This window comes from Cyrtonyx montezumae, unplaced genomic scaffold, assembly GCF_038088225.1.
Source record: "Cyrtonyx montezumae isolate F1298 unplaced genomic scaffold, pur_monq_1.0 scaffold_13, whole genome shotgun sequence".
NCBI classification, from domain to species: domain Eukaryota; kingdom Metazoa; phylum Chordata; class Aves; order Galliformes; family Odontophoridae; genus Cyrtonyx; species Cyrtonyx montezumae.
The window spans coordinates 5,494,611-5,521,022 of record NW_027071859.1 but is presented as its reverse complement, the minus strand read 5'-3'; the positions used below and the strand labels follow the sequence as shown (position 1 = coordinate 5,521,022).

At 58.5% G+C, this 26,412-nt stretch overlaps 3 protein-coding genes across 3 annotated transcripts in view; 1 reads left to right on the top strand and 2 right to left on the bottom strand.

The window, feature by feature from the left end:
- CLU (clusterin) overlaps positions 1–3,322 on the top strand; it is a 212,328-nt gene extending 209,006 nt beyond the window's left edge. The window contains 8 exon segments of the mRNA XM_065730590.1: positions 243–391; positions 474–554; positions 556–644; positions 718–1,136; positions 2,120–2,233; positions 2,304–2,530; positions 2,747–2,931; positions 3,120–3,322. Coding sequence (XP_065586662.1) covers positions 243–391; positions 474–554; positions 556–644; positions 718–1,136; positions 2,120–2,233; positions 2,304–2,530; positions 2,747–2,931; positions 3,120–3,126 — 1,271 coding nt within the window. The 3' untranslated portion in view covers positions 3,127–3,322.
- A 374-nt stretch (positions 3,323–3,696) lies between these two features.
- SLC35F6 (solute carrier family 35 member F6) lies at positions 3,697–7,062 on the bottom strand. The gene is made up of 6 exons (XM_065731118.1): positions 6,967–7,062; positions 5,416–5,488; positions 5,174–5,345; positions 4,829–5,041; positions 4,591–4,701; positions 3,697–4,382 (listed from the first exon to the last, which is right to left on the bottom strand). Exons 1-6 carry the CDS (start codon positions 7,041–7,043, stop codon positions 3,913–3,915), a joined length of 1,116 nt encoding a protein of 371 aa, XP_065587190.1. The 5' UTR covers positions 7,044–7,062; the 3' UTR covers positions 3,697–3,912.
- A 4,847-nt stretch (positions 7,063–11,909) lies between these two features.
- KCNK3 (potassium two pore domain channel subfamily K member 3) lies at positions 11,910–22,888 on the bottom strand. The gene is made up of 2 exons (XM_065730539.1): positions 22,606–22,888; positions 11,910–13,391 (listed from the first exon to the last, which is right to left on the bottom strand). Exons 1-2 carry the CDS (start codon positions 22,886–22,888, stop codon positions 12,505–12,507), a joined length of 1,170 nt encoding a protein of 389 aa, XP_065586611.1. The 3' UTR covers positions 11,910–12,504.
- Positions 22,889–26,412: the final 3,524 nt, after the last annotated feature.

The following is a 26,412-nucleotide window of genomic DNA, read 5'->3' as shown; positions in this document are numbered from 1 at the left end:
TAGGTGACGCTGCCCAAATATCACCTGCGGGGGGGCAGGGGGATGCAGCCCCAGCTGGGCTAAGGTTTGGTTTTGGGGTCACTTTTCTGGAGTTCTGTGGCCTTGGCTTTTGTGAGCATGCGTGCACTGGGGGAAAGCTGGCTCGTCTCGGGAGCAGTGAGCTCAGAGGTACTCACCCTTCCTTCCGCCCATCCATCCACCCTTCCACTCTCCATCCACCCGCCCATCCCCCCTCCCCGCAGAGCTCTCAGCAGCTGGCAGCAAGTACATCGACACCGAGGTGGAGAACGCCATCAATGGAGTGAAGCAGATGAAGACACTGATGGACAAGACCAGCAAGGAGCACCAGGCCATGCTGCACACGCTGGAGGAGACCAAGAGGAGGAAGGAGGTGAGCGAGGTGGGGAGGGCTGGGGGAGGGGGGCTGGGCTGCGGGGAGCTGACCCGGGGAGGGTGCGTGCTGTGCCGTGCAGGAGGCGGTGCAGCTGGCCTTGGAGAAGGAGAAGCAGTTGGCGGAGAAGCAGGAGGTGTGCAACGAGACGATGCTGGCGCTGTTGGGAGGAGTGCAAGCCCTGCCTGAAGCACACCTGCATGCGTGTCTACTCCAAGATGTGCCACAGCGGCTCGGGGCTGTGGGCCGCCAGGTGAGCTGGGCTGGATGGGGCACGGAGTGCGGCGGGGCTTTTGGGCACTGCGTTGACCCCAATCCCACCACAGCTGGAGGAGTTCCTCAAACCGCTCCTCGCCCTTCTCCATCTGGGTGAACGGCGAGCGCATCGACGCGCTGCTGGAGCGGGAGCAGCGGCAGGAACGGCGCTTCGAGGACCTGGAGGAGCGCTTCGGACTGATGGAGGACGGCGTGGAGGACATCTTCCAGGACAGCACGCAGCTCTACGGGCCCGCCTTCCCCTTCTTCCGAGCACCTCCCTTCGGTGGTTTCCGTGAAGCTTTCGTCCCACCCGTGCAGCGTGTCCACCTGGTGCCACGCAGGAGGCCGTCCCGGGAGCTGCACCCCTTCTTGCAGCACCCGGTGCACGGCTTCCACCGCCTCTTCCAGCCGCTCTTTGAGATGACACAGCGCATGCTGGATGGGGGGAACGGCGCCTGGGAGCACCCGCTGGGGGGCTTTGTGCCAGGTAGGAGCTCAGCACCACCTCAGTTCCTCCTTCGTGTGAGCGTGGAGGGTGAGCTCAGCCCTAATACGAGACAGCGGAGAATCCACGTGGCAGTCCGGCTCTCGGGCTGGGTTTTGGGGTGGTTTTCACCTACAGTTGCACCTCATGGGGGCTAGATGCCAGAGGGATGAGTTGGTGTTGGGTTTGGGTGAGTTTGCTGGGGGCTGTCCCTGCGTTGTCACCATCACTGTGTTGTCACCGTCTGCTGGGCCGAGCCACGGCTCCATGCAGGGCAGCTGGGAACGGGGCTGATTGCAAAACAGAGGTTGGCACAGAGTGCTCTGGTCTGGAAAACATCTCGTTTGGGGCCAGGAAATGTTTTTCGGTGAAGTCAAACTTCCCTGGAAAAAGTGCTTGAATGGTTCACAAAGGCCCTGGCGGCGCAATCTGGGCTTGTTGGACCTAGGCCTGGAATAGGGGATGTCCCCCATCCGTGTCCCCCCATCCATCTGTTGTCCCCATCCTCCCATGGCCGCCCAATCCATTGGTTCCCCATCCAACTTTTGGTCCCCTATCTGTAGTCTCCACCTACCCATTCTCCCCATGCATGATCCCCCCTCTATCCATTGTCCCCCTATCCACTGTCCCCATCCACCCATGGTCCTCAGTCCATCCATCACTCCCCAATCCATGGTCCCCCCTCCATCCACTGTCCCCATCCACCCATGGTCCTCAGTCCATCCATCACTCCCCAATCCATGGTCCCCCCTCCATCCACTGTCCCCATCTGTAGTCCCCACCTACCCAAGGTCCCCCATCTACTGTCCCTATCCATGGCCCCCCGCTCTATCCATTGATCCCCCATCCAACCATGCTTCCCCATCCATCCCGCCACGTCTCTGCCAGAGGGGTTGTGGCTGGGCAGTGCTGTCCTTGCCGTGGCCACGTTGTGGGCAGCTGATGTGTGTTTTTGGGGGGGCTCCCTAACACCTTGCTCTCCACAGAATCCCATAACTTCAGCAACGACCGCATGGTGTGCCGTGAGATCCGGCGCAACTCGGCTGGATGCCTGCGGATGCGGGACGAGTGCGAGAAGTGCCGGGAGATCCTGGCTGTGGGTGGGTAGGGGGCGTTGGGGGGGTTGCAAGGGACAGGGATGGGGATGTAGGAGAATGATGTGCCCTGCAGACTGCTCGCAGACAGACCCTGTGCAGAGCCAGCTGCGGGAGCAGTTTGAGGACGCCCTGCGCCTGGCCGAGCGCTTCACCCGCCGCTACGATGACCTCCTCAGCGCCTTCCAGGCCGAGATGCTCAACACCAGCAGCCTCCTGGACCAGCTCAACCGCCAGTTCGGTTGGGTCTCACGCCTGAGCAACCTCACTCAGGGCACTGATGGGTTCCTACAGGTCACCACGGTGCGTCCCTATTGTCCCCAGCGCTCTGCCAAGGGCTCTGGGCCCCCCTCCGTGGGCAAGGGAAAGTGGGTCAGGGGGAGAAAGAAGCGATTGTGTGGTCCCCTCTGCACAACAGTGGCCGTGGGGCTGGGTGCCAGAGCTGGAAGGGGGGGGAGGGGCAGCGTGGGGGTGCGGTAGGGGCTGAGCCTTCTCTCTGTGCTCCCCCCTTCCCCGCAGGTGTTCTCCAAAACTCCCAACCTCGAGGACCCGTCTGCCCCTGCTGACACGCAGGTGACGGTGCAGCTCTTCGACTCGGAGCCGCTGTCGCTCACCGTGCCCGGGGACATCTCCTGGGATGACCCACGCTTCATGGAGATCGTGGCCGAGCAGGCGCTGCAGCACTACAAGCAGAACAACACCATGTGAGTCCTGGTCCTGCCTGCTGACCCCATGTCCCCTACATTCCCATCCTCTGCATCCCTTAAGGGAGCACGCAGCAGGCTGGAGCTGCTCCAAAGCATTTAAACCCTCCAGCAGCACAGGCTGAGGGCTCAGCCTGCTTCAGCGAGGGGTTCTTGTGCCTCACACCCTCCCTTCCTTCCTCTGGCAGAGAGTAGCTGTCCTTCCTGCCACCCTGTCCCCACATTCGTGGGTCGGATGCCATCATTGCCACTCCTGCTGCTGCCCCCCCCCTCCCCAGGGCCTGAACCAGACAATAAAGGTAGAGTGAACCCTTTCCACTGGCTGCGCTCTCCTCCTGTGCCTTCTTGGGCTGTGTGTGCCCCAGCACAAATAAACCTTGCAGAAAAAGCAGCTATGGCATGCTGGGGTGAGTCGTTGGGTGTTGCGAAATGGGAAAAAGCTGAGATGTCACCAGTGCCACCTTCCTGTCCCCACACTGGGGGATCAGAGCAGGCTCCCCAAAATGAACACAGCAGGAGCAGAGCTGTTGTGGGGCCACACATGGGCCCTAAGGCTCGCTGCCTTCTCTTCTTCTCCATGGCAGCTGGCTCAGCTGCAAAACGTGGTCACTTGGGGCTGTCACACCAACACGGCACCCATGGATGCTCTTATCCTGCGTGGATGTGGGGGGGGAAACAGGGTTGGGGGCACACAGGGAACACACCACCCCATCATCCAACGCCTTGCTGCACCCTCCCCCTCTGCCAGGACAGCACAGAGCGAGCCAGGGGCAGGAGCGCTTTATTTGGCACCAACACACGTTGTGGACCAGTGGGGCCAGCCCCATCGTGAGCCCCCTGCCCAGCGGGCTGGCCCTGGCCGTGCCAGGGAAGGGCAGGCAGGCAGGCACAGCCCAACGCTGTCCTCCCCACGCCCCCAGACAGTGAAGCAGCAACAAAGCCTCCTCGTGGAAGGAGCACAAGTCCCAGAGGGCACGGCGCTCAGCGCTCGCTGTTGATGGCAGCGTTGTCTGCATGCAGCAATCTCTCCCGCTCGGCCTCGCTGCCGTCAGCCCTGCTCCGGGCCAGGCGGGCGAGCACGGGGCGGTGCAGCCCGTTGTAGAGGGCAGCACCCATCAGCAGCACGGCGAAACCAAGGATCTGCAGGCAGTGGAAGAGCTCCCAGCCCAGCGCCAGGCTGACGGCCCAGATGACCACGGTGCGGAGGCTGTCCAGCACCATGCGGGTGGTGGCACTGATCTCCTTGGTGACGCTGATGCCGGCGAAATTGAAGAAGGCGATGCTGCTGATGTTGCCCAGCAGGGCCAGGGCGATGAGGGGCTGCCGGCTGATCTGGCAGAAGGCATCGAGGGTGTCCTCCAGCACCCGCCGGGGGTTCCCGCTGAAGCTGCCCGCTGGGATGTAGTACATGGGGATCAGCAGCAGGGCCAGGATGATGAAACCGAAGAAACCTGAGGAAGGAGGCAGTGAGGTGCAAAGCAGGAGCTGGCTTCAAACACAGCCCAAGGCTAACTGTTCCCCCGTGCCAACCATCCAACCATGCTCTAGTATCCAACACCCAGCCCTCCAGCAGCACCCCCTGCCCCTCTCACACTGCAGCTCTTAGAGCAAAGCTTCTTCTCTAAAAACCCCTCAGCCCGGCCCCACACAGCAGCAAACCTTCAGTGCCGACAGCCTGCAGCGGGTGCACGTTGTGCTTGTACACAAACTTCTCCTCCAGCACCATCTGGATGGCGACAATCACCTGTGCCATGATGATAAGCAGGTCACCTGTGGGGAAAAGAGGGAAAGGTTGAGCCCTGCACCCCCGGGCAGGCAGTGTGGCTGACCTGGAGCCGTGCACAGGGAGGTGGCCAGGGTTATTTCCCTGCAGCCATCCCACAGGGCCACCACGTACCGGTTATCACCTCGCTGAGCTTGTGCTTCTGGTCATGGCTGCTGTGCAGGTCAGCCAGCCCCACCACCACCAGCCCCACGATGGTGACCAGGATGCCCAGCCACTGGCTCAGCTCCAGCTTTCGGCCCAAGAAGGCCACGGAGAGGAGCCCAGTGAAGATGATGACAGATCCTCGCAGCATCTGGAAGCTGGAGGCGCTGGTCATGTTCAGGGCTAGGTGGGGAGAAAGCACCCGTGAGTCGTATGTGTCACCACCCCTCTGCTTAGGGGTCTGCACCCACCCCAAACAGCACTGCAGGAGGTCTCTGAGGTCTCAGAAAGGCAGGGCCTCTCCCCAGCACTCACCCACGTACATGATGCTGGTCCCAGTCATGTCGCAGAGCGCAGGGGGCAGGAAGAGCAGGGGGCTGAAGGGCTGTGACCGTACCATGCTGGGCTCTGGCCTCCGCCAGTCCCTCCACAGCAGCAGGTAGAACACAGCCAGGCAGGAGAACTCACCCAGGAACATACCCACGGCCTGCAGGAGAGGTGGGTCAGGGTGGTTGGACCCAGGAGGGATGCCCCACAGTCCTGGGCTGGGATCTCACCTGCAGGAAGGGGTGCTGGAAGCTGTGCTCCTCCGTCCCACCACAGCCAGCAGCGTTGAAGTTGTCAGCCCACCTGTGAAAGAGCAGGGTTAGGGCAGGAGCTGGAGCATAACCCAAAGCACACCCAGCACTGTCCATGCCCTCAGTGGGTGCGAGCAAAGAGTGGGATCTCCACTTGACAGATGCCACTGGAACAACCTAGAGAGTAGGGGGTGGCTAAGGGCACTCCTGGCTCTAGCATGCTGCTCCCAGTGATGCTTTTGGGTGACAAAACCACAAGTAGCCCCAGATTGGGGGAAAGCAGTGTCCAAGTGACAGCTCTGGGGACAGGGTACAGCACTGCCTGTGTTTCTCAGGTACTGGGAAGGAACCACGCTGTTGGCCTTGCTCCCAGCCCTGAGTGACAGGTGAAGAAATGGACACCGCTGCGTCATGCACCACTGCTGTGTCACGCACCACTGCGATCCACTGTCCCTGTGCCCATTTCTGTGGGAGGAAAGATCCAGCCACACAGTGTGGAGAGCAGATCATGGGGAGTCATCCTGATACCCTCCCTTTTCCCATGTGTCACCAACTTTGGGGGCTATGGGACAGATGGCCCCTAAAGGAGGCTGGAGCTCCCACTCAGCCACAGTGTTTGGGGGTACAGGGTACAATGTCCCTCTTCTGGGTCTTCCAAGCCAAAACATTATCCATGCTGGACAGAAAGGCACATCTCAGAGAGCAGGACTGGACACCAGATCCTTGGTAGAGCCGCACACCAACATCACAGTGACCCCATAACATCCCAGCATAGCCCCAGTGAGAGGGTAACACGTGCCAGATCCTCTACGTGCTGCAGAACTGCTGAGCTCAGGGGAACAGGCAACAGAAAGGCCGGGAGCTGCCGTCCTGTGGCTGCACCAGGGGCTTTGCAGCCAGGCCAGCAAGATTTCAGCATGACTCATCCCCATCTGACCGCTGCAGCCCCTCTGTGCCTTTCGCAAGAGCACTGGGCGGGCAACACGGTGCTATCTTCTCTGTTCTAACCCCATGCCTCAGTCTCCCCACCTATGGACCCTGTTTTGCTGTGACCAAGGCCAAGCAGAGCACTGATGCCACCTCAATAGCAAAGTGCTGAGCTGGACTGGCGGGTCCATCATGTTTGGGCAGCTCTCAGCAGCACCCACCCCATCTTGCACACGGCTGGGGCTCCCTATGGGGGGGCTCAATCCAGCCCGGGATGAGCTGGGGCACAGAGGTACACGGAAGCCGGGTTGTGGAGCGCAAGCATTTCCAACGGGGCCGAGCAATTCCCAAGCCCCACATTTCCCCTTCTACACTCCCAGCAGCAGCAGAGCTCCCAACCCAGGCCTCACCCTTCCCTCCCAGCCGCATGCTGTCCAGCTGCGGGTACACAGTGGGGGCTGGGAGTGCTGGGGGAGGGGGTGGAAACAGTGGGACCGGGCTCAGCTGGGCCTTAAGGTCTGGCACTGGGCCTTGGTATGGGTGTGGGCCCGGGGCCTGGGCCTGGGGAGGCCCCTCAATGCCCGGGCGGTGGGGAGGACTCACTTGGCCGCCAGAGTGTTGATAGAGCCGGTGAGCAGCATGAGGGCAGCCAGGCCCAGCTGGTACCGGGACCACGCCATGCCGCGACAGCCGCCACCTCCCGCCCTGCACTGGGGCTACAATTAGCCCCGCCTCCCTCCGTCTTAGCCCCGCCCCTCTGCGCTTATCCCCGCCCCCAGCCACCTACTCGCTCTCCCATTGGTCGCGCTCTCACCACGCCCCCCTCTAACCGCGCCCTTCCCACCTTCTCTGCGATTGGCCACGCCCACCACGCTTGGCCACGCCCCCGCTGCCCGCCGTTGCGTTGGGCGCTCCCCGCGGCGCCCCCACGCGAGGGCTGAGCGGGAGAAGTAAACGTCTCCCTCCGTTCTCGTGTCCCAGCGTCGCCCTGTCCCCCCTACCCTCGTGCCGTCCCCCTGTCCCCGTGTCCCCCTGTCCTCCTGCCCTTGTACACCGTCGCGTTCCCCTTTCCCCCTGTCTTCATGCCCTCGTGTCCTCCTGTCCCCATGTCCCCGTATCCCCGTGGTGTTCCCCTGTCCCCGTGTCCCCATGTCCCCCCGTCCCCATGTCCTCATGTCCCCATGTCCCTGTACCTCCGTGGTGGACCCCATTTCCTCATGTCCCCATGTCCCTGTACCTCCGTGGTGGTCCCCATGTCCCCCTGTCCCCATTTCCCATGCTACAGTACCTTCGTGGTGGTCCCCTTGTCCCCCCATCCCCATGTCCCCCTGTCCCCATGTCACCGTACTCCCGTGGTGGTCCCCGTGTCCCCATGTCCCCCAGTCTCCATGTCCCCATGTCCCTCTATCCGCATTTCCCATGTCCCCGTGCCCCGTGGTGGTCCCCTGTCCCCTTGTCCCCCTCTCCCCATATCCCCGTGTCCCTATGGCGTCCCCCTATCCCCATGCTGTCCCCATATCCCCGCACTCCCCAGGTGCCACCAGATGGCGCCGCCGCTGCAGGATCGGTGCCACCCGCGGCTCTCCCACTCGTGCCTTCACCTCGAGCGGGGCCGCATTCCCCCCACACACCCTCGTGGTGGTGAGGGGCATCTCCAGACACCCCTCCCCCCTCCCCTGGGCTCTTGTTGTATCCCCCGGCCCCGCCTGGGCCCCTCGCCCCTTCCCCGCCCCCCCCCCAAGCCCCCGCCATCATCCCTGACAGCCGGAGACGAATCGTTTTTCCATCCGACGTCAGCCCCGGGGGCCGTGACCCGTGGGACGGGGTGTGGGGGGGGAGATAGGGGGCGGGGGGAGAGGAGGAAGGAAAAAAGAAAGCCGCGTGATTTAACCCTTCCTATGCTGGGACCCTCGGGAAACACGCGTGAGCATCGCCTCCAGTGGGGACGGAGTATCCGGGGGGGCGGGGGGGGGGGTCCTGCCGAAATAGAGAGGGGGAGGGAAGGCGGAGTGAGACGTCGGCCTCCACCCACCTGCCCCGCCGTATTCTCCTTCTTTGGTGGCACCACACTCACAGCCATTTCTCATTGTCGCTCACTGCAGACGTGAAGGCAAACAGCCCCCGGCACTCCCCGCTGCCTTTGCACGTGGCAGAGGATGGGACACACACAGCTCATGCATGCACACAACACACTGCACAGCATGGATCGCACACGCGTGTGCACGCCAGGATTTGGTTCTGGCATCCTCTACAGAGAGGACACCTGGGGAAAGATCCAGTCTTGGTTGGGAGAATGGGACAGTGGGGACACCCAGCACTGGGGCACTCTGCAGGCTGGTGGCATGGGGTTTGTCCCCATGTGTGTGTACTTCTTTGTACACTTGTGCACACTCATGTGCACTCATTCAGCACTGCACACTCGTGCTGGGGTGCCCACCACCAAGCGAGGCCCCGCTGTAATCAACAAAGACATGAGGTCGATCCTGCTCATTAAGAGCACGCTCTGCTCATTTCTCTCCCTAATCTGATTTCCTGCCGGACGGACAGGAGGATGGGGATGGGCGGGGGATGGCAGCGCCAGCCAGAGATTTTCCATCCGTTCCTGTTTGCTGTGCTTTGTTTTCCCCATCTTCAAACATGCACTTTGCCCTCCAGCATCACGGGGATGAGAACGGAGATGGCACAGACATTGCAGTGCTCCTCCACCCTGTTCTCATCCACATGGCCCCAGTGCTGGATGAGGGATGGGGTACCCCTTCCTTGGGGCACCCCACTTCAGGGCAGGCTGGGAGGAGAGACAGTGTTGGGAAAAGAGAGACATCGCATCAGATGACATCAGCATGCAGAGAGCGCAAGGATGCCAACCATGGAGATTTCTGCCATGGAGATGCCTGTCATGGAAACATCAACGAAGAAGACTCCAAGCACAGAGATGTCAGCTATGAAGAGTTGTCAGCTATGGGGATGTCAACCATAGAGATATCAACCAAGGAGAGATATCAGCTATAGAAAGATCGACCAAGTTGATGCCAAGTGTGGAGATATCAACCATGGAGAGATGGCAGTCATGGAGAGAACCCAGCCATGGGGATGTCTACCATAAAGACATCAACCAAGGAGGAAAATCAACCATGGAAATGTCAACCAAGGAGACGTCAACCATGGAACAATCAACCATGGAGAGATGCCGGCCATGGAGATGCCAACCATACAAATGTCAGCCAAGGAATTGCCAACCATGGAGGCACCTCAAGTGGAAAGGGATTCCCATGGAACCCCTGCCTTCAGTGCTCCTTGCCTGCACCCAAGGGTCCCTCCAGCCCTTGAAGCCCCCCTGAGTCACCCCACTGTCTCCTTTGGTGTCCATCATCCCCAGCACTGTGTGCACATGGAACAGCTCAGCCATCTCTGTCCCTCTCTCCTCCTCTTCTTTGCAGGCCCCATGCTGGGTACCCAGAGGAAAAGGCCACACTGCTTAATACCAGCCAGGAATTTTAAGTCTCTCCAGTGCACTGTAAATATTTGGGCTATGAATGACACGGAAATATAAATATTCAGAGAGGAGGGAAAAAAAAATCACTTGGCCGGAGGATGGCAGATGTGGGGAGGGAGCAACCTCCTTGCAAGGATTTATGGCCATGGATGGGATCCCCCCGAGCCTCCCCCGCTCCAGGCTGAGAAGCCCCAGCTCTCTCAGCTCTCCTACCAGCAGAGCTGTTCCAGGTCCTGTGCTGAGCTCTCCCCATGCGCCCACCATCCCCCTGAACTTGACAGGGCCCAGCACTGGTCCCATGTGCAGGCTTACCAGTGCTAGGTACAGTGAAAGGTGCTGATGGAAAAGCCACATCCTCATCGACTGCTGCAAACCGGATCTGCTCTTTGCAGGCTTAGCGTGATCAGATTAGGTGCTGGGTTTGAATGAAGCCCAATTGATCCACATAAAGGCAGGAGAGCAGCACTGAGCTCCACTATTGGCCCATGGGGACTCGGGTGGCCCTGGCCATGAGATGTCCTTGAGGCCATCAGCACAAGAACCCACCAGATGCTCAGAGCGAGGTGCCCCAAGTGGTGCCGAGATTCCAATCAGCCTTTATTTCTCTCTATATTGAAAGTAAATCAGCAGTACAAATATACTTTGGCATGAGAAACGGAGAAACACCACTGTGGGGGGGGGGGGGGGGGGGGGGGGGATTCTGTTCCCCGTTGGCGTCCAAAGGATGAGACAGATGCAGAGAGCAAAAAGAAGAAGTTCCCTGGAGTCATCAGCAAGGTTCCCACAAAGACTGCCTTACAATACATATTTATAGATTTCTATAGATAATGATTATAGCGTCATTTATAATAAATATCCTCTCTGGTATCTAACAGTATGTACATGTCATCAAGTATTAGAAATACATCGTTTTTCTTCTGTTAAAAGTTGAGAAAAGAAAAGCCTCGCCAGGGACAGGCACGCTGGGTTGTCCCCAAGTCCTGGTGGCCTCCTGATGGGGTTTTGGAGGGGGCTGAAAGCAGAGTCCTGGTGCCCTGGTGTCCCCCTGTCCCCAGTGACCTGTGCATTCCTTGCTGAGGGACAAGGAGGTGTTGGGGACTGTGAGCCATAGGGCAGGGGGAAATGGGGGCATCCCACGTGCTAGGCTCATGGTGCTGGGTGCCACAGGGTGCCATGGGGCAGAAGCATGGAGGTGCAGCTCAGAAGGGGTGAAGAGGAAGATGAAAGCCTTCCCTGAACCCCAGGCTGTCTCCTCCCCAAATTCTTTAACCAAGTGATAGATCCAGCCTCAGAGCTGCAGTTGGGTGTGAAATGGATGGGAGTCAGGGTGCTGAGAAGCACTAAGCTTCTTGGTCACAGGTGACATTTTCAGCTGTGTGACTCCTGATGTCTTCCCCCAAAAAGGAGCAATAAAATCTCCATCTAAGCCCCTCTTAGACTGATTTATTGTGTGCACACACCTGGCTCCTACCCTGCCTCGCAGAGCCCCCAGTGCTCACACACACCTTGCTCATGCCTTGCACACTTGGGCAAGTAGGTGGTAGGAGGGGGTGTTGGGGCTTCCCAGCAGCCTGGACAGAAGTGTGTATGTGTTTATGAGCTGTCCCCATGCTTGTTTTCCCAAACAACTTTCCATCAGGTTAACACACTCTCCAGGTCTTCAAGTTTCACATTTTGAGGAGTGGTTTGCAAAATAAAATGAAATAAATAAAATTAAAATAAAATAAATCAGTGGCCCCTGCTTCTTGCTCTGGTAGCAATTGGTGACCAAGGGCTCCTCAAGCCATCCTGATTCCCCAGGGTCCTGCAGCTGACATCCCAAGGTCCCAGCCCACTTCGGGGCTACAGCCCCCTTGCATCAGACCCCAGATATCCTGGGGTGTGAGGAAGTTCTTCATGCAGTGATCAAGATGAGATCTTGGCCAAAGTGTCCAGGGTACACAAGGGAGTAACAGAGTGGGATCTACATGGAGATTCATGAGGCATGGGGTGCATGAGGGTGATGGAACATGGCCTATATGGGGCTTCATGAAGTCTGGGTCGCACATGGGAAATGATGGAGTGGGGTGTACACTGAGCTCTGTGGGGCCTGAGGTCTATGGGAGGTGGTGGAGTAAGGTCTACATGGGGATCAATGAAGCCTAGGTGCACAGGAGTGATGGATTAGGGTCTATACTATTTCAGGTTGGATATCAGGAACAGTTTCTTTTCTGAGAGAGTGATCAGGCATTGGCACAGGCCACCTGGGGAGATGGTGGAGTCACCATCCCTGAAGGTGCCCAAGATATTTGGAAATACGGTACTCAGGGATGTGGTTAGTGAGCATGGTGGGATCTGGTGGGAATCTGTGATCAGAGAGGTCTTTTCCAACCTGAGTGATTCTATGATAGGTGGAGCTTTATGAGGCCTGGAGTGCATGCGAGTAATGGAGTGAGGTCTTCACGGAGCTTCGTGACGACTGAGACACATGGAGGTGATGGAATGGTTCCTACATGGAGCTTTGTGAGGCCTGAGAACCATGAGAGGTGATGGGAAGAGGACTACATGGAGCTTTGTGAAGACTGGGGGACACACTGGGGATGATGGAGTGAGGTCTACGTAGAGCTTCATGGAGCTTGGGGCACAGATGAGGGGTGATGATGGAAGGTCTACACGGAGCTGCGGCGCTTCATGAGGCCCTGGAAGGCTGAGAGACTGTGGAGGCCAGTGGAGACAGAGCTGATGGCCGACCGGCGGGCGTTACAGAAGCATCGGTTGGAGGGGGTCTCAGGGCAGCGGCCGGGTGAGGAGTGGCTCTGCTCCACACAGGTGTCCGAGGTGGACAGGTCCCTGGGGATAATCATGGGGATGGAGTACTGCAGCTTCTCCCTGCTCTTGTACCACAGGCACGAACACATGGACTGGAAGTGGAGCACCTCAGCGTAGACATTGCGGAGGCCACCTCCGCCACCCCCCGCCGCCACCGCCGTGGGTGCGGACGAGGCCGTGTCCGTGGTGTGCACACTACTGGCCTGCCCGTTGCGAGTGAGCAGCGCCCGGTGCTCAGCGTCCCGCTTCTCGTCCTCGGCGTTCATGGTCATGAAGCGCAGCACCACCAGGTTGAGGAAGGCCCCGATGACCGTCAGCCCCGTCAGGATGTAGACGAAGCTGAAGGCCACGTACTGAGGCTTGTTCTGCAGGGCCTCGTCCTTCTGCAGGGCCACGTAGTCCCCGAAGCCGATGGTGGTGAGCGTGATGAAGCAGTAATAATAGGCGTGGAAGAAGCTCCAGTGCTCGTAGTAGGAGAACGCGGCCGCCCCGATGCACAGGGTGCTGATGCAGGAGAAGAACCCGATGGTGACCATGTTGGCCATGGAGACCTCTGCCCGCCTCATGCCCAGGCACTTCTTGATGCGGTGCAGGAGGTACCTGACGAAGGTGTTGATCCTCTCACCCAGGCTCTGGAACATGACGAGGGTGAGTGGGATGCCCAGCAAGGCATACACCATGCAGAAGACCTTCCCACCGTCCGTGCTTGGGGCTGCATGGCCATACCCTGGGGAGTGAAAGAATGAAGAGGTTGGCAATGTCACCGTGCGTCTGGTGTCCCTTCTTTGGCCACCTGTCCTGGAGCTGGGGCATCTGGGATGGGCCCTGGATGGGGTTGCATGGCCCCCTTGTTTGGGGGATTTGGCCACTACATATGTTATCAGAAGAGGGCTGGAGATAGTTATCCTCAGATACACTTCCCAGGGCAGTCTCATAATGGCCAGGTGTGGAGAGGAGCATAGCAAAGGAGGAGAGAGAAGGGATTTTTAAGGAATCAAGGGATGAAGGTGGAGGATTCTCCTCTGTTACTGCATCCCTACATCTCTGCCTCCATGTGTCCCCACGTTCCTGCATCCCTTCATCTCACTGAATTCCATCCAGGGGCAAGGGGACCCTGCATCCATGCACATAGCTCTGCAGGGAACATCTGGACTTCAATTAATCTCCTGCCTGCGCAAAACACATGCAAATGGGACTTATTCTCTCCCTGTGGTGGTGGATTATTTGCTTGTAATGGATCCCAGATCCAGGCGGCTGAGCATGTGGATTGTGGGGATGCCTGCCCAGCTGGCATGCCCAGGGGCTGCGTACTGCCAGAAGGAGCTCATGCCACCAGGCAGCCACAATTTGCTCTTCCATGTTTTTTTAATTTCCTTCCTTCCCCTTCCCCTTCCTCTTTCCACTGCCCATCAGACCTTGTCTTCTATTTATAGTGCTGCACTCCTCAATTATTAAATACCTCAAAACCTATATTTGACATAGAAGATTAAGTGATGTTCACCTATGTGTGGAAAACATTTTGACATCACACAGTTATTAAGAGGAAAAGGCAGGGGATGCTTTGAGGTCAACCTGAGGATGGTTTTGGGAAAAGCCCAAGGCTCTGATACAAATTTGCCCTGCAAAATAAATCTTTTGCTTCTCCGAGGGTCCAGCACTGCCCACCAGGGAACCCTAAAAAGCCGAGTGAGGTGGGGAGATTTCCTCCAGCCCTTTCCCCCAACCCCACTCAATCCAAACACTTTCCTGATGCCTTGATCCAGCGTGGGAATCCCGCCCTGTCCCAGCTCTGCTTAATCCCCCTCGGTGGAGGCAGGTGGCCTCTCTCCCCATCACCCTTTGTTGGCAGCTTCCTCGAGGCCAAGGATTAAGCCGTGCTGGGGTGAGGCGAAATCACGGCTCGTCAGATCTGAGGCCAAGCTGTCCCTGGAGCTGGGCTGCAGGGAGGGCTTTGGTGAACCCTGAGCATCACTGCTGTGCCCTCACGGGCACCACAGAGGGCTGAGCGTGGTGATCCCCCAGATGTCTCCCCCCACTTCCAAACAGCCCAAATTTCCCTATTCTTTGAGCATCCATCCAGCTGACGTTGGGATTTTAGGATCCCAGCCTCCATCCGTGCTGACAGCCTCGCCGAGCACCCTCCCTCCTGCACCTCCTGCCCGAGGTGCAGCCTCCCAGGGCTATATTTAGCCCCATTTCTCCATCGGGAAGGGAGTTTACGAGCTCTGGCGGCACGGCCAAGTGTCCATCAATCCACCAGCCCCCCCGCCAGTGTCAGCATGCGCTGCCTGATCTCCATCACGTTTACGGCCGGGATGAAGGTCGCAGGGTATTAAATCCCCCGTGTATGGCTGCGGAAAAGGCAGCTGGCAGAGAGAGAGGCCCTGGGGAGCTGAGCCCCCCAAACTCTTCTTGCACCCATCCATCGTGGAAAAAAAAAAAAGAGCAGGAGACGCTGGCCAAGCTCCTGCCCCATTGGGGCTCCCCATTGGAGACCCCAAAGCCTTCTCCTTGCTCTCCCCACCCTCTGCAAAAGGAGCATCCCTGCTCCACTCCTGCAACCCTTCTACTGCCACAGACTTCTTCAACAGGTCCTGGAAGGAGCCAGGTCCCAGCAGGCAGGCAGGGAGCACAGTGTGTGTCCCCCAGGAGAAAACATGACATGTCCCAGAGGAACGTGAACTGCTCGTCGCCTTTTTAGGGCTGTGGAGGAGCAGGGGTGGTTCTGGCTGAGGTTGCAGGGAGCAGGTGCAGGGTTTGCTTGGCCTCAGCCTGGAGCAGATCCCGGGGGCTGTCGGGAGCAATGGATGGAGAGGATTAGTGAGCAGCTGGCGCCGGAGCTTGGGAGGAGGGTGGAAAATGCATGGGGTGATGCAAGGCTTGGGGGTGCAAAAGGCTGGTGGGTCAGGGAGAGGGAGGTGGTGCTGGGGGGCATGGGAAGGGGCTCAGGGTCATGTCCAGGAAGGTGCAGGTGAACAGAGTGTGGGGTTGCAGGGAGCCAGTGCAGGGATAGGGATGCAGGGATTAAGGATGCAGGGAACAAGGATTTGGTGGTGTCCTCAGGGCAGGGCATGGGGAGTCCCAGGTGACAAGAGAAGCTTGATCTGGGGCAGAATGCAGAGGGTATGAAGAAGGCAGGACACCATGGGGGTGCTCATGGGGCCCACAGTCGGCATGGGATGGATTCCTGACTGCACCCCATTGCCCCTGTGTCTGCCAGATAGGTCTGAGGATGGTATTCCCATTCCTCTCCCAGTGCAGTTCTGGCTGCAGCAGGAACTGGGTGGGGAAGTGGCTTTCCCCTCTTGACCTGGGGCTCAGGGAGGTTAAGCAGCAGCCACTGGGATCAGCTGGGGCTGGGGAACTCTGATGCATGCCTGCTGGGCTGGGGGCAACAGGGTAGGGTTTCTCTGGCTTGCTTTAGTGGCCCTAGCTGGAGGGGAATGTGTAATTGTGCACTGTGTGTACAGTGAAGGTGTATCGAGATAAGCACACGTGCACCCCCTGGTTTTTGCAAAAGCTTGGGTAGAACATGAGCTGCCCCTCAGAGCTGCCCAGGAAATGTGTTTGCAGAGCAAGCAAACAAGCAAGGCAGAGGGTGGCTGGGAAAGGTGGCACATGGCAGCAGCACTCACCTGCTCTGAGCAAACATGGCTGTGGGAGAGCCCAGCACAGGGGCATAGTGCTACTTGCACTGCTGCCTGTATCACTGCTTGCACCAATGTCATTGCACCCTACAAAGCGCTGTGTGGGGTCACGTGCTCTGTCCTTCCCAGAGTGGGGTCTCATGGAGCACAAGGATGAGGGCTGTGGGAAGAGGCTTGTCCTGTCTGGGGACACCTCTTGGGCAGGGCAGGGCAAGTGGCAGCTTCAGGATGGAGACCAGATTTGGACAGCAGTGCCTCAGCGTTGAGCTGAACCTGGGTAATGCAAAGCTGCACTGCCCCTGTTCCCAGCGGGATGCTAAGCCTGAAGTAGGGACAGTCCTCACTGTGCCTTCATCAGGGCAAGTGAAGGGTGCAGAAATCCCTACATACCACCATCCACCCACCCATGCAGACATTTATAACTCATCCATCCATCCATCCATCCATCCATCCATCCATCCATCCATCCATCCATCCATCCATCCATCCATCCACCCATCCACCCATCCACCCATCCACCCATCCACTCATTCACCAATCCATCCATCCTTCCACCCATCTACTCAACCTTTTATCCACTCATCCACCAACCAACCAATCCATCCATCAATCCATCCAACCAACCACCCATTCTCCATTTACCCACCCATTCAATCACCCCAGATCTCTGCCTGTCCCCGCTCACCTCTCTTGCCACCCATCTCTCCATCTTCCCCCCGTTCTGCATGCACTCACCTGGTGGAGCAAACCTGGCACTCAGTTGCCTGGGGGTTGCCCTGGCATGGGGGGCGACCCACAGGACAGAGAGTGCTGTGTGTGGGAGGGGCTCATATGCTTTTGTACCAGTGGGGCAGGTGGGGTGAAGATGGGGTCACCCCATATCATGACATGCCCTGGGATACACCTGTGCTCCCAGCACACACTGGGGTCCCCAAATCTTCTATGGCAACTTTTGCACCATTACTCCCAGCACTGCTATTCCCCCTTAACCAAATCTCTCCTGTGCTGCAGTGGGGGGTGTTGCTCCCTCCCAGAGGAGACTCAGAGACCCCCAGAAGGAAGCCCTGTAGCCCACTCATCCCAAGGGCGCTCAGGAGAGGGGACACAGCTTCTGTCCTGCCTGGGACAACCCAAGCTGCAGCAGTGGGGCCCCACCACAGCAGGGGCTGATGCTGTCATGGAAAATCCCTGCGCCAGCCAAGGGCCGTGTTTGCGCCGACCCGAAACTGGCAATTTTTTCACTGCACTTTGGGGCCCAGCCAGGCACCTTCCTGGCTCCCTCTCTCCTCAGCCCTACAGATCCTCCCCCCACCTCCCCGTTCCCATCTGGGGCACAGTAAGGACCTCCAAGAATGGGGCTGGGTGCTGGTGGGGCACAGAGTCTGCTGGGGGGAGTCTGAGCTTATTCCCACACACACCACATCCCATTCCACAAAGGGGAAGGGGACTCTGGGGTGGAATTCAAGGGGAGTGCAGCCTGGGGAGCCACCTGCCACCTCCCCTTGTCTGACACACCCTGGGGTAGCTGTCACTTCTGCAGAGAGCTGCACTGTGTGTCCTTTTCCCCCCATATACCACACACCATGGCCCAACACCATGCACTGTGCTTGTGCATGGTGCACCGACGTCCAGAACAGTGCCCAAGAGCCCAGCACCATGCACCAGTGTGCAGTGTTGGGTACTGGCACGCAGCACCATCATCCAGCAATAGTGCACTGACACCCTGCGATGGGCAATAGCGCTGTGCACCTGCACTCTGCCCTGTGCATGAACACACAGCAGTGTACCAACACCATGCACTCAGCACCATGTACCAGCATCCAACGCTCCTCACTGATGATACCCAGCACCCAGAACCATTCACAGTGCCATATACCCAACACTGGCCTCCAGCATCACGTGCAATGCATCCTGTGTCAAGAACCAACAACCACTACCATGCACCGACACCTGGTACAGAGCAGTGCCCAGCACCACACCACGCACCCAGCACCTTGTGCTGAGCACCAGTGGCATATGCAGGGCCATGCACCATGTGCAATGCCATGCACCAACCCCCAGCGTGGTGCCCCAGCACCCAGCACTGCCTGCAGCACCAGCACGGCCCCTCTGCCCTGTGGCAGCTCTCCCCAAAGGCAGACCAGCAAGCTCTAGCCGTGTGTCTCACTTGTTCCATTAACCCCCCCTGCCTGTCCGGATGGGATTTATTCAAGGTAGTGATGCCTGCTATAAATCCCGTGTGCTGCAGTCACTTCAGCCTGAGAGCTGGGTGATAAATATCACAGGCGGGCTGTAAATCACGCTCCGGGTCGGTGTGGGCTCTCCTAAAGCTCCTCCATGGGTCTGGCTTAGCAGCACTGGACTCTCAGATGGGTGCCAGGGTTTGGTGATAGGAAAACTGACAGGGTTAAGGGGGGGTGGGAGGGGGCTGACCCCTGCCCCACAGTATCATTGCCCCAGCACAGATTGTTTGTGCTCATCTGAGTCAGTTGTTTGCTGGAGGGTTTAATGAGGCATCAGCTGGGGAGGAGCGGGCATTAATTGCTCTTATCTCACCAGGACAGGGATGAGCAGAACATTTATAACCTGGGTGGGATAGGAGGAGGGGGCAGCAGCAAACAGAGCTCAGTGAGTCTCTGGACCGGGCTAGGGATGCACATGGTAATTGTGCTGTCATTAGGTTTCAGAGTGAACAGAACAGTGATCACAGAGAACCACGGGCAGTGGGGGCAGAGAGTGGCCCTCTGCCTTCAATGGGCATAGAGCTGCGCACCAGGCACCCCCTCCTGCAGGTAACTGGGACGAGGAGAACTGAATCCCAGCCCTGAAACAGCGTGGTACGGTCATTCCCCCCAGTGTGTTCACTCTGAAGCCTACTGATGGCGTGCCTGGAGCTGCCAGCACTCATTTCCACTGCCATCGTTGTCAGCGGGCACAGCTAGTGCAGAACAGAAATGTCCTGAGGGCTCAGAGGGAGCTGTGCTCCGTCCCCAGCCTTTCCCCATCCCCAACCTTTTCCATGAAACCTTCCCTCGTCCCAGATGTGTTTGTCTCACTGCGAGCACACCGTGTCCCCTAAAGCCACCAGACCATGACCCCTTTCCTCCTCCTGCTCACGGCTGTCCCCTCTAACCGCCCCCTCTGTGCCATGTCCCTTCCTTAGAGCCTCAGGAGTGGGACTGAATCAGAGATGAAAATAGCAGCAGGGCAGCCTGCGAGGAGCGCGTTATTCATCCTGGCTCTGAGTCAGGGCCGGACCTGCCAGCATGGAGGGAGGAGGTGCTGTGGGGCAGCAGGGGCCGTGGTGGGGGTGGGGGGGAGGAGAATGAACGGGGTGAGGGACTTGGGGGACACCCAGGAGGGATGAAGGGGGACATGGTGACAGCTGTTGGGAAGAGCTACAGCACCCTGCAAACATCCCACGGTGTCACCTGCTGCCGCCGCAGCCCTGTCCCACACGAGCCCAGGAGGGAGGTGACAGATGGCGGCACTGCAGTTGGCATTTGCCACCTGCTGCAGAACAAATGGTTAAGGGACACGGGTTGGCTCTGTCCCTGCCTCATGTCCCCATGGCACATTTGGGATCACCCAAAGCAGGGTTTGGGTTTCCTGAGCTGGGGGTGCACAGAGAGACACAGCCTGCAGGTCCCCGTCCCTGTCCCCATGTGGCTGACCCATCCTTGCTGCAGGGACAGGGATGGAGGTGTCAGGGACATGTCCTGCAGCTACCCTTGCCCCTGGCCTTGTGGGGAAGGAGGGGCAGAAGGGGGCACATCTAAATATAACAGATCCCAGTCACACTCTGCAGCCACACACCTCGTCCCCCTACACATATCCAGCTGCCACCAGCACTGTCCCCATGAGTGCCACCACCCTGCCCCGCTGACCCTGCTGTCAGCATACGGATCCCTCATGGCATCCAGCTTAGGGCACCCCAGCCCCAAAAGGACCCAGAGCCCATGTGCAAAGTCACATCCAAAATCTGTCCCCAGTGCTGCAGGATCTGTCCCTGATGCTGCAGGATCCATCCCACGCAGTGCCCCAAGCCAGCCACGATGCTCCCAGCAAAGTCACCCTGTGCCAACCCAGGGACCCGCACTGTGCCCCCCCCTTCCCCCTGGGTGTCCCCCCAAGGGCCATCATCCTGAGGGAAATGGCAATGGGATGTGACAGGGGTCATCCACAGCCCTGGGAAACGGGCACTGCGTCCCTGCAAAGCCAGTGGGCAGTGAGCAGAGATGTCCCATTGTCACCAGCTCCGAGTGGATTGTGCACAGCACTTCTCAGGGCAAGCAGAGAGGCTGGTGAGTTCCTGAAAAAAAGCTTTTTTTGTTCTTGGTTTTGTTTTTTTTTGTTGTTTCTTTTTTTTTTTTTTTTTTTCCTTTGCCAGAAAATCCCATTTCATAGAAACAGACACTGACAGATTGATAACAACAGGATTGAGTTACACACCCGTGCCCGTGCAGCCTCCCCAACACACGGCCTCAGACACCGCAGAGCGGGGCTGAATTACACACACGCTTTGGGGAAATCCCCTCTGCTTTTCCCTTTCACTCCAAATGTGCAGCTTCGGGGCTGGGTGTCCCCAGGAGGATTCCCCCCCCCCACACACACACCCCCCCAAATCTCATATAGGGTGTGACACCCTCATCTCCCTGCTCCATCAGTGGGCACGCAGAGGGGACTGCAGAGGCTCCGGGGTGCTAGGTACACAGGACAGGAGCAAAACAGGACTGTGCACTCTGGGTTGGCTTTGTCTCATGTCCACAGTGCTGCAGCATCCTTTGTGTGTGCTGAGGATATCGGCTGGGGACACTGCTCCTGTCCCCCCGCACCCCCTCCTCCTGCCCCACTCTCTCTCACGTCAAACATAAGCTGCTTGTCTCTGCTTCCCAACCCTGTCCCAGCTGCTCCGCCAGCTGAGAGAGCTCAGCCCCAGCCCCAGAACCCATATCTCAGCCCTACAGCCCTGGTGCCCCCCTCCAGGACCCCCATGTGACCCACAGATCGCAGGCAGCCAGCAGGGATTAGGGAATATGGGGCATTTGGGGGACCAGGGGACAATAGATCAGAATATTTGGGGTCATGCATCCTTGTATGTAGCCAAACTCAATGGTGTTTGCTCCTCGCTGTGGGGGGAGGATGGAGCCACTGAGTTGAGGGTGTCCCTGCACAGAGGACATTGATGGTGGGGACACTTGAGGGGATCCTGGGCAGGGGACATTGGTTGAAGGGTCCCCAAGGATAGCTGGGGTAATGACATGACCAGGCATGTGCACTACACCATGGAATGGATACAGTGGTAATTTGGGGTGACCCCATGTCTCCCTGATTCATGCATCCCTCTGTCCACCTTGGGGACAGAGCCGGGCTTCCCGGGGGTCTTTGGGTTTCTGGCAACATGGGATGGGTCAAATTGGATAAGAATGGGGCAGGGACATTGCCCTGAACACTGGGGCACTGTGCCCTCCCCCACTCCCCCTGTAAGGTCAGAGCACTCAGACTGAGGGTCCCACCGTTATCTTGCATGGGAAGGGTTTGCAAGGGAATCCTGTCCCCAGGAAACTTCTCCCCTGACCCTACTCATCCTCCAGGGAAGGAGTGAGCCGAGGGAACACCATCCCTGGAGGGGAACAATGGGAGGGGAAGCACCCCATAGCCCCCAGCTCCCAGCTGCAGGGCTGGGGGTGGGGCACGGTGTGTAGGGACAAGTCCCCTCACACTGTCCTCCTCCTATCTGTCCCACTATGGGACTCTCACGTCATCTGCCTGCCCACACCGACCCCTGAAAGAGGGGAGACCTGCCCCACGGAACAGCTCAGCCCCTCCTCTCCCAAACACCGCGGGGCTATAGGGTGGGAATAGGGGTGAGGAACTCCCGAGGCTGGGGGACCAGAGACCGACAGAGGTCGGACCCCATGGCGGCACAGCCCTGACGCTGCGGGGATGGACACATTTGGGACGAGCCTCTGGAAAGAGCAAAGGGGGCCGCCCCGATGCCACGGGGATGGGCGGAGGGGACCGGCAGAAGGGGGGGGGGTGGTCCCGACGGTTCCCGACGGGTTGTTGCTGCAAGGTGGGTGTTATGGGGAAGGGGATCCCGAGGGGTCAAGGGGAGCAGTTTGCCTCAACACCGCGGGGATGGGAGGAGGGGTTCCCAACGTCGGGAGCAGCTGGGCCAGGAGGTCCATCCCGACCCCGTGGGGATGGGCAAAGCAAGGACTATTCACACGAGGACCCCCAGAGCTTTTCTTGCGGGGTGCTGGGGCTGAGCTATGGGGGGTTGCCCGGTACCTATGGTCGTGATGACGGTGATGGCGAAGTAGAAAGAGCCGGCGAATTTCCACTGGACGCCGGCCTTGTGCGGCTTCAGCTTGAGGACGACCCACTCGAGCTCCCGGTAGCTCTCGGCGCTCAGGTTGTATTTGCTCTTCAGCTCCTGGCTCTTCGCCTCCAACCGCCTCTTCTCCGCCGTTTCCTCCTCCGATTCGAGCGCGTCGAAGACGGCGGCTCCCACCAGCAGGTAGGTGAAGGTGCACATGATGAGAGCCAACGTCCGCACGTTCTGCCGCTTCATGGTGCGGCGGCGGAGGAGGGAGGCGGCGGAGGGGCCGTCTGGGGCATGGCGGCGGCCGGGGATCCGCGGAGGGCCCGGCTCCGGGCGGCGGCGGCGGCGGCGGCGGCGGCGGCGGTGGAGGAGAGCGGAGGGCGGCGGCGGTAGGGGCGGGCGGGGGCGGAGCTGTCCTTCAGCACCACCGCCCCGAGCCGGCACCGGTACCGGCACCGGGACGAGGATCAGCACCGGGATGCCCAGCGAGAGCCGCACAGGGATAGGGACTCTCACTTGGGACCGGCGCCCGCATTGGGAAAGGGATCCGTGCCGTGCATCGTGCGCTGGGATTGGCATCCAGGATGCGCCGTGTGTTGTGCAGCACGAGCCGTGCGCCGGCTGCGGGAGGAGGGATGGTGCCGTGAGTTGGGAGCTGTGTATCGTGCACTGGGAACGGCAACGTGCACGGGGTAAAATATATACAGGGCACTCGGGTCGGGAGTGGGATCGTGCACAACACGGAACTGGAGGGGTTGGAAGGGACCTCCAGAGATCATCGAGTCCAGCCCTCCCATCGAAGCAGCTCCCTAGCCCAGGTTGCACAGGTATGCATCCAAGCGGGTCTTTATCTCCAGAGAAGGACACTCCACCACCCCTCTGTGCTGCCTGTTCCAGTGCTCCATCACTGCACTGTGAAGAAGAAGTGGGACCAGCACTGGTTCTAGCACCCAGATTGACACTGGAACTCTTTGTGTGATGCACACCATGCCCCGTGCACTTGCACTGACATCGCACACCATGCACCAGGACTGGCACCAAGACCAGGGGCAATGCCATGCGTTGTGCACAGTATACTGGGATGGCACCCACACTGGCTCCGTGCCACCTGTCTGGTATCAGGAATAGCACTGCTACTGAGCATCGTCCACAGTGCACCATGCAACGGGCCTGGCACGGCGCAATGTTCACTCTATACTGTGCTCTGGGACTGGCCCCGCTGTGCCACACCACACACCATCTCACGCTCTGCTCTGTGCACCAGCACAAGCTCAGCAGCTTGCACCAACACACCGTGCTGACACAGACGGTGCAAGGACATGCACTGTGCGCCGGTGCTGAAGTGATGGGTCGTGAAAAGAAAAGCAGAGTGATTTCCCATTCAGAAAAAGCAAAATGACTTCGGGGCTGCTGCGGCTCGCAGGGTGAAGATGCTGTTGTGGTGCTGCTTCCTCAGCACGAGATTTGCTCTTTGCCAGCCGGAGCTGCGAGGTGTGAGCAAACAGAGCACAGCACAAGCTGTTGCCTTCAGCTGCTACATCACCCACCGACGCAGCCCCAGGCAGGAAAAGGCAGAGGCAGCCCTTCCCTCTGGGGGGCACCCAGCAGCTCTGTGCTCCCTGCTGAGCCCCAGGAACAGCCCTGCTTATTGCTCCCAGCTGCCTGCAGCTGCAGCTCTAGGATGTCTTGCTTTGCATGAAGGGAAGCAGCAGCAAGGAGCAGGGGATGAGCCCCATTTCTCAAACCACAGAGGTCAGGGTGCGTCATCTGGTCCCATTCCCAGGGTGGGAGCCAGGGGAAGAAGAGGGTGAAGGTACCAAGGAAGGGAAACAGAGTCAGGACGAATGGAGACAAGCTGAGTGTGAGCATGTCTTCACTTCTGGCATCAGAGCTCATGTCATGTCCCTGTCCCTTTTTCTTCCAGTTCTCTGTGTGTAGGGAGAGGGGCATCTCACATACTGTGCTGTGGTGCCCCTGGGAAAGGGCTTTCCTGGTTGGACACCATCTCTCTGTGATGTGGTGCTGGGATACGGCCACCTGCCCTTGACACTGTGCTCCTAGCATTCTGCTCTTCTATCCCCAAACCTTGCTCCTCCATCCCAACACTCTGCTACTCCTCCCCTCCTCCTGCATCCCAGTATCTTGTTCCTGCATCCCGTTCTCCTTGCCCAAACTCTGCTCCTGCATCCCACCATCTTTCTCGTCCATCCTATCACCCTGCTCTTGCATCCCTGCTCCTCCATCCCTGAGCCCTGCACCCCAATTCCTCCTCCTGCACTCCAGCACCTTGTTCTTGCATCCTTAACTCTGCTCCTGCATCCCCGCTCCTGCACCCCAGAATCCTTCTCCTGCATTTCTGCTCCCACACCCCAGAACTCTACACCCCAGCACCATCCATCTTAGCATTTTTCTCCTGCATTCCAGCATCCTGCTCCTCCATCCCTGAACCCTACTTCCCCCTCCCCACACACCAACAGACTCTCAGCCCTTCTCCCTCCCTCCCTCCCTCCCTCCCCTCCCAGCCCCACTGCGTGGCCGTGACTCATGCCCTCTGCAGCACAGAGCCTCTCAAACTCCGGACACTTATGCCTCTTGAAAGCCACAAATGCATCCGGGCTCGAGCAAGGCCATTTACTCCCTCCCTGCTGCCATCACGGCTGCCAAAAATAAAATAAAATTTGAAAAAAAAAAAGAAAAAAAAAGAGAGAGGCCAAGAAGACCTCCTGAAAAGAAAACTGTGCTGCTTCTCTTCCGTCTGTGCTGCCGAGTCACTCCCCAAAGGCTTTTTATTTTGTCTTCGTGGGATCCGCGTCGGCACTAATGTGCTTCCACCCCGACTGCCAGACTGCAGCTGGCAGGGAGGGGGCTGCTGGGGCCGTCCCTGGGGCAGAAATGGGCTTTGTGCCACTGCTTGAATGGGGATGGTTCCTGGGGAGAGGGGTTTGGTCCCATCGTCCCTCTCAGGGAGTGGAGATGTGCAGAGGGAGCAGAGCAATCTGGGGCTGACACCTGTTCTCCTTGGGCAGTACCTTCCCGGCCTTCCTGAAGCTGGGAAGCAAATAAATAGGCAAGGAGCTGAGTTCCTCTGTAGAGCAGAGGCTGGGGGAGCAACTGGTTTTGGGTGGCTTAGGGTGGGGTGGGTCAGATGAAATAGGAATGGGATGGATTGAATGGGATCAGACACATTGGATGGAATAGGATGAGATGGGATAGGAGGGATGGGATGGAATGGGGTAGGATGGGGTAGGGTAGGATGGGATAGGGTAGGATAGGGTAGGGTAGGGTAGGGTAGGGTAGGGTAGGGTAGGGTAGGGTAGGGTAGGGTAGGGTAGGGTAGGGTAGGGTAGGGTAGGGTAGGATGACTTCTGTTGGAATGGGATTGAGTAGGATGGGAAGTGTCAGATAGGATAAGGTAGGATGGGATTGACTGAACAGAATGAGATGGGGCTGAGATGGTACAGAATGAATGGGGATGTGACAGGATGAGAATTACTGGGATAGACTGAGAGCTACAGAGTGGGATGGTCTGCTTTTTCCAGGCAGTAACCAGCACAGGGAAGAAGACAAGAATCTGGTACACCAGATCTCATCCCTAGTACATCTCTGATCAGCAGTACTCAGATGAACTGGTTCCACTCATTGAGCACAGCATAGAATCACATAATTGCTCAGGTTGGAAAAAACCTTCAAGATCATCAAGCCCAACTGCAACCAAACCATACTACCCTAACTCCAACAACCCACTGCTAAATCATGTCCATGCTCCATCCACT